Genomic DNA, 6,000 nt, shown 5'->3' with positions numbered 1-6,000 from the left:
ACGGATTAGGTGGAATTCATGAGTACAGGGATTTTCTAGTTGAATTCAGTTTCACTTACGTAAGGCGATTCCATCTTTCTGTAATATTATTTTTATTATTATTATTATGTAAACAGGGAAGTCTATTTTGCCGAACCTCTGGTTATTCTTTTTAATCTGGATACATGTAAGGGCGTTTTTAAGTTAGCAGAGTCGCTCGAGTTAGCTTATGGTTTTCATCTCAAAGAGAAGTTCTGGATATTGCGGTTTATAAGCTGCTAACAGTTACTATTTTGCTATCACAGCAAAACTTGTCATGAATATTAATGAAAACACTATACAGTTTTGATATGGAATACGTTTCTATTAAAAAATTCATCTATAATTATCTCTGAAAGATATATTACCGAATAATATTATTGGTTTCCTCTTCTTTTCTTAATTTTAATTTCTGGAATTTTCATCACAATGTTCAATGGTCTTGTGCATTTTCGGCCCCCTTAAGGATCATTGGAAATTCCCTCTGACAGAACTAAAATAACAACTTTCCTAAAATAATGATGAGCAGAATCTGTTATGTAAACAGTACATTTTTATATACATGCACTATATTATCAAATTTTTTTAGAAGCATATGAAATAACTACGGCAAAATTATAAATTCTAGGACCTAGAATATTTCTGTATAAATATTTAGTGTGAAAAGTTTAACTTGGTCCACTGGAAAAATAACGTAGAAGGCACTGAACATTGGGTAATTCAATCTGGTCAACATATTACCAAAATGTACAAAGTTCTTACGTAGTTTGGCATCAGCGGCATTTTGTCAAGTTATAACTGGAATACAACTTTGTTCACATAATAATTTATTTTCCAATCTTGTTTGAGAAACGGGATGTGTTTGTGAATGAAGAATGAATCTGACGACTTTGCTTTTTAAGCACAGGTCTTTGGAGCACTAATATAATAATAATAATAATAATAATAATAATAATAATAATAATAATAATAATAATAATAATAATAATAATAATTGGAAAAAAATTTAAGATTACTCGAGCGACTCTGTTAACTCAAAAACACCCTTACATATATCCAGATTAAAAAGAAAAACCAGGAAAATTTTCCCAGAGGTTCGGCAAAATTGACTTTCTTGTTTACATAATAATAATAATAATAATAATACTATAATAATATAATTAATAAATAATAATAATAATAATAATAATAATAATAATAATAATAATAATAATAATAATAATAATACAGAAAGATGGAAATCTTAGGTAAGTGAAACTTAATTCAACTGAAAAAAAATACAAACACACACGAATAAATAAAATAAGAGCGTTATAATTGAGAGCAAAAGACGTGCTCCGTTTTTTACGAGTAATTATGGAATGCAGCCGTATCATAAGTGGTGCAATGGAACTTGCGTTTCTCAGTCTTAATCCTGTAGCATTTCAAATTTCGATAATCTGTCTTCTAAATCGATGAAGTTACTCGAGTCAAAATTCGAAGAATGACATGAAGAATATGATCCGTAACAATACGATACCATAAACTGTGGAGTTCCCAAGACTGAGATAATGACAATTATGAAAAATATTACATAACGACGCACAAATCTAATGACTATATGAAGTTGTTCAAATGAGAAACAAAATCAATATTACTCGGTGTAAAATTTTTCAGATGAAAATAGTCAAATGATTATCTGAAATGAAAAATAAAAATAAAATAAATATACCAATCTCTTTCAGAATACCTTCAATGCATTTGACATACAAAGGAAATTAATTTATACAAAAACAGAGAGAATTCATTTCCAAGCATCCTAATCTGTATCGAGTAATAACGTTTTTATTATGAAGAAAACATAAATATGCATCGACATTTTAGGACATATTGTTATCAAATCTATTATATTCACTTCTTATCCGCATTTGGGGCATTTGAAAGACTCTGTATCCATAATTATAATGAAGGGACAATTTATTATGCAAGAAAAGAGTTTACATTTAGCAAATAACGTAAATCTTCTTTGAAGGGTATAAATATCATTTTTGGTCGAAACAAAAAATTTTAAGAAGAAAATCACTTACATTAGAATAATATATCTGGCATGAGAGAGAGAGAGAGAGAGAGAGAGAGAGAGAGAGAGAGAGAGAGAGAGAGAGAGAGAGAGAGATTGCTCTAGTCGCTCTTTCATGAAATCTAACATGTTGCTACTAATCATTCATCCCCAAATGATTGAGGCACCACTAAAATATGACCACCAGAATCACTAACTAGCACCGCCACCCCACACCCTGACCACCTCAACTCTAACCAAGACCAGAGTGTATGCTAAATGTTGCTCACACTTTCTTGTTGGATTGCCTCACCAGCTGTGTTAATATACCTTTGCAGAAACACCTCAACACCATCACCAACTCCTCCACCACCACCACCTACACGAAATGATCTCAAGGTCGCCACAGCATTTGTGTGCGAAAGTCTCCAAAACGCTCCACTTAGATGGGCCCATTTCCAAAGGTACGTCCTTGGTCGTGAGATCGAAGCACGTGTCCGAAATGCCTCTCTATCACTCCGTTCTTATTACCTCTCAGACCTACACGTGAGAGTTCTATTATGACATTTTATCAGTGTTTATGCTGTTTAATCATTTTTTTCTCTTTATCAGTATGTCTATTCTCGATGGATTTGCATTTTTTTTTTTTTGCATTATGACGCACGATACATGGATACGCCATTTACTGTCCTGTGCAAGACATCTGCTGATGCTTGTTTTATTGTTACATTTCAATGTTTTTTGGTGTTTTTGCTGAAATCTTTACCGCACCTTATTCCAGTTTAATGTGTTAATTTCAAGTTTCAACACGATGTAGAGTATTTTAAAATTTTATGTATATAGACATGAACTTTAAATACAATGCATAATATACTATATATATGTATATATATCATATATATAAGTATGACTGGGAAAATTGTTCTGTTACAACTGAATTCCATCTAATAAAAGGAGCCCATAACAACTCTAAAATATAGAAAATAAGTACTATGTTTCAGACGCTACTGAATGAGAAAATTTACAGAAAATGCGGTATTCATACCAAGAGATCCATCCACGAGTAAGCCATTTAACTAGGTCACCTCCGGTTGGAGGAACATTTTATCTATGATATCTCAATCCCAGGAGCCCTTGGAGATATTCAATCGAAGAAAGGTAACGAATATCACCAAGGGCTCCAGGGATTCAGATATCATAGATAAAAATCTTCCTCCAACCATGCCCTAAGAAGATTAAAGAAAAATGATCAACTAGGGTCACCTAGTCAAACGCCCTACATGTGGATGGATCTCTTGGTATAAATATCGCCTTTTCTGTAACTTTTCTCATTCATTAACTATTACCTAACTGAAGAGGGACACAGTAGTCTCTGAAATATAGTACATATTTTCCATATTTTGGGCTCCTTTTAATATATATATATATTGATATATATATATATATATATATATATATATATATATATATATATATATATATATATACATACGTACGTACGTACATATATATATATAAACTCTGTAATTGTAAAAAATAATGCAATGTTGCCTTACCTTTTTATCTCCCAACCACGGCTGGGACAAATAGAGGCAATGAGTATATTTTATTTCTTTTTTTGGTTTCAATGGACATTCAAAATAAATAGGAAAATCCTATATAAAACATGAGCATCCAACTCGGGCTGTTATATTCAAACAAGTATCTTGCTGTCGATGTTTGGGCTTAGCTATATTTCTCTTTGCACGGTCAAGTTAGGATACGTATTTTAGAGGCCTTTTTTTCTGGCTGAATTTATTTAGTTCCTCCTTGTATGTTCGCAATAAAGACGAAATAACAAAACTAACCAGTAACATTTCACTTTACGAAATAAAAACAATTGTGTAAATGTATTTTTTGCTCTATACCAATCTTCGATATATTTTCTTTCTATTTATGTTAGCCATTCCGTTAGAATGTATATATATAGTATATATATATATATATATATATATATATATATATATATATATATATATAACATATATAACCGCATTTTTTCTGTGTGGTTACATTATACGTATACAGACTTAATCAATTTATTTCCATCACCGTTAATTGCTTTTATTTACACTATGAAATCAAGACCAAAGATAATTTTTACCTTCAACAGATTTTACCCACTTTTATTAGCTTTCAGGAGGCACCGAACTTGAACAAGTAATGTACTTCATATATAGTTGATGGCACGTCGAGTTCTAAATAGTTCTAAGTGTTATGTTGATATTACTCTTAAAGAAATTAAAAAACCTTTATTTTACCAGTGACATATTCAAGTGTTTCCTTTCAGGTCTGTATGCTTTTTACATTTGTATACTAATTGGAATGATGAATTCCTTACTTATGTAAATTAAAGTTTCTACGATATTGACCTTAAAATTACTGCTTGATAATATGTTCACCTTTCTTATGGAAAAATGCGAGTCATTATTATGAAGCAGAGGCTGTTGTGCTCTATAGTATAAGTGCAACGCTATTACAAAATTATTTAGTTTCTGCCGTCATCTTTTGATATGGTAGTAGTTAATTGAAGGCCTACGTGAAAAGGCCGATGAGCCGGATAACCTACTTATTATATAGCACAGGTAGCATAAAAAAAAGTTGAAAAGAAGGAAAAGCAAAACAGAGTGAGGTCTACCTATAATTAAGACGTATAAAATAAATAGCAATAATGAAATAAAAATAAAAAAATAAAAAAATAAAGTTACCGTAGCCTAACCTTTGCAGTGCATCAACCATCTAGGCTTCACAGATCAGTAAATCAGGATATAAAAGGAATCATCAAACCTGATAGTTTTAAAATAACCCGAACTGAAAGACAAAAATTTAGAGAAAAAATATGAAAGTGACCTTAGACAGAAATGACTCTGTAGAATTTATGATCCGAAGGCGGAGAGAACAAATATACGCCTGTCTGGTTGACAATACTTTAAACATCACTTAAAACGAAGGTGATATGTAATTACTGATACTTAATATCCTATGCTACCTAAATTTATTCTACTTTTGCTCACTAAGCATGCACTGCAATGTGCAAGCGAAAATTTCATCATAATATTAAAATGCAAATAGAACGGGAAAATATTTAATTGAAAGGGACATGAATGCTAAGAAAAACCTATGAAAAAATAAACACTGAGTAATATAGAAAACGTGACTAAAAGACTGAAAAACAAAGATAAAAATAGAGCTAATTTATATAACCGAAAGACGAATCTCTTGTGTTTGGAAACTCTCCCTCTCCCACCCACCCTTGAGAATTCTGCCTCTCCTTCCTTTTCCAGGAATAGCTATTATATTCTGCTCTAATAGATGACAGTCTTTGTCGTCTTTCAGGCTAGGTAACGCATGATTTCCTTACTTATCCTCTTCCTTTTTTGTTTTTCTTCTTCCAGACTGGGTTAGACTAGAGACAAATGAATAAATCAGTGCATTCCTCAGGAGGTCGGTCTCGGAAGGAATGCTCCTGTCATTTTCTTTCGCCGAAATCAATATATAGATTACGTAGCTACCGTGATCCAGGCTTTTACCCCTTTCGGAATTATTTTTCTCTGTTGTAAGCACGCAAATACGCCCAAACACGTTTACCCCCACCTACTCTCTCTCTCTCTCTCTTTCTTTTTCTCTCTCTCTCTCATACACACACACACATATATACACCCCTACACAGATATATATATATATATATATATATATATTATATATCTATATATATATATATATATATATATATATATATATATATATATATATTGTGTGTGTGTATAATTTCATTTTGATTGCCTCTCTTCTTAGAGGAACGGATCTAGAAGGTGCTATCTTTCCAGCTTCCCGTACCTAAGTAATTATTTTCGGACGAACGCGATAACTCTATTTCCTCCACCCTGGTTGCGACTAACCACAGCCGA

General features: G+C 31.8%; 1 protein-coding gene and 1 long non-coding RNA gene across 14 annotated transcripts in view; one reads left to right on the top strand and one right to left on the bottom strand.

Moving 5' to 3' along the window:
• Nucleotides 1-6,000, bottom strand: part of LOC135219805 (uncharacterized) — a 1,047,642-nt gene that overhangs the window by 163,947 nt on the left and 877,695 nt on the right. The gene's annotated exons all lie outside the window — the stretch shown is intronic.
• Nucleotides 1-6,000, top strand: part of LOC135219802 (anoctamin-8-like) — a 495,835-nt gene that overhangs the window by 189,494 nt on the left and 300,341 nt on the right. For 7 of the 13 annotated variants that reach the window (XM_064256879.1, XM_064256878.1, XM_064256877.1 and 4 more), the window contains exon 2: nucleotides 2,392-2,517. The exons of the other annotated variants lie outside the window; for them this stretch is intronic. In XM_064256879.1, the coding sequence (XP_064112949.1) occupies nucleotides 2,392-2,517 (126 nt within the window). The remainder of the gene's footprint in view (nucleotides 1-2,391; nucleotides 2,518-6,000) is intronic. 13 annotated transcript variants of the gene reach the window in all.

The sequence above is a fragment of the Macrobrachium nipponense genome, chromosome 1 (genome assembly GCF_015104395.2).
Source record: "Macrobrachium nipponense isolate FS-2020 chromosome 1, ASM1510439v2, whole genome shotgun sequence".
Lineage (NCBI taxonomy): Eukaryota > Metazoa > Arthropoda > Malacostraca > Decapoda > Palaemonidae > Macrobrachium > Macrobrachium nipponense.
The sequence above is the reverse complement of the archived record's forward strand: the minus strand, read 5'-3'. Positions and strand labels throughout refer to the sequence as shown.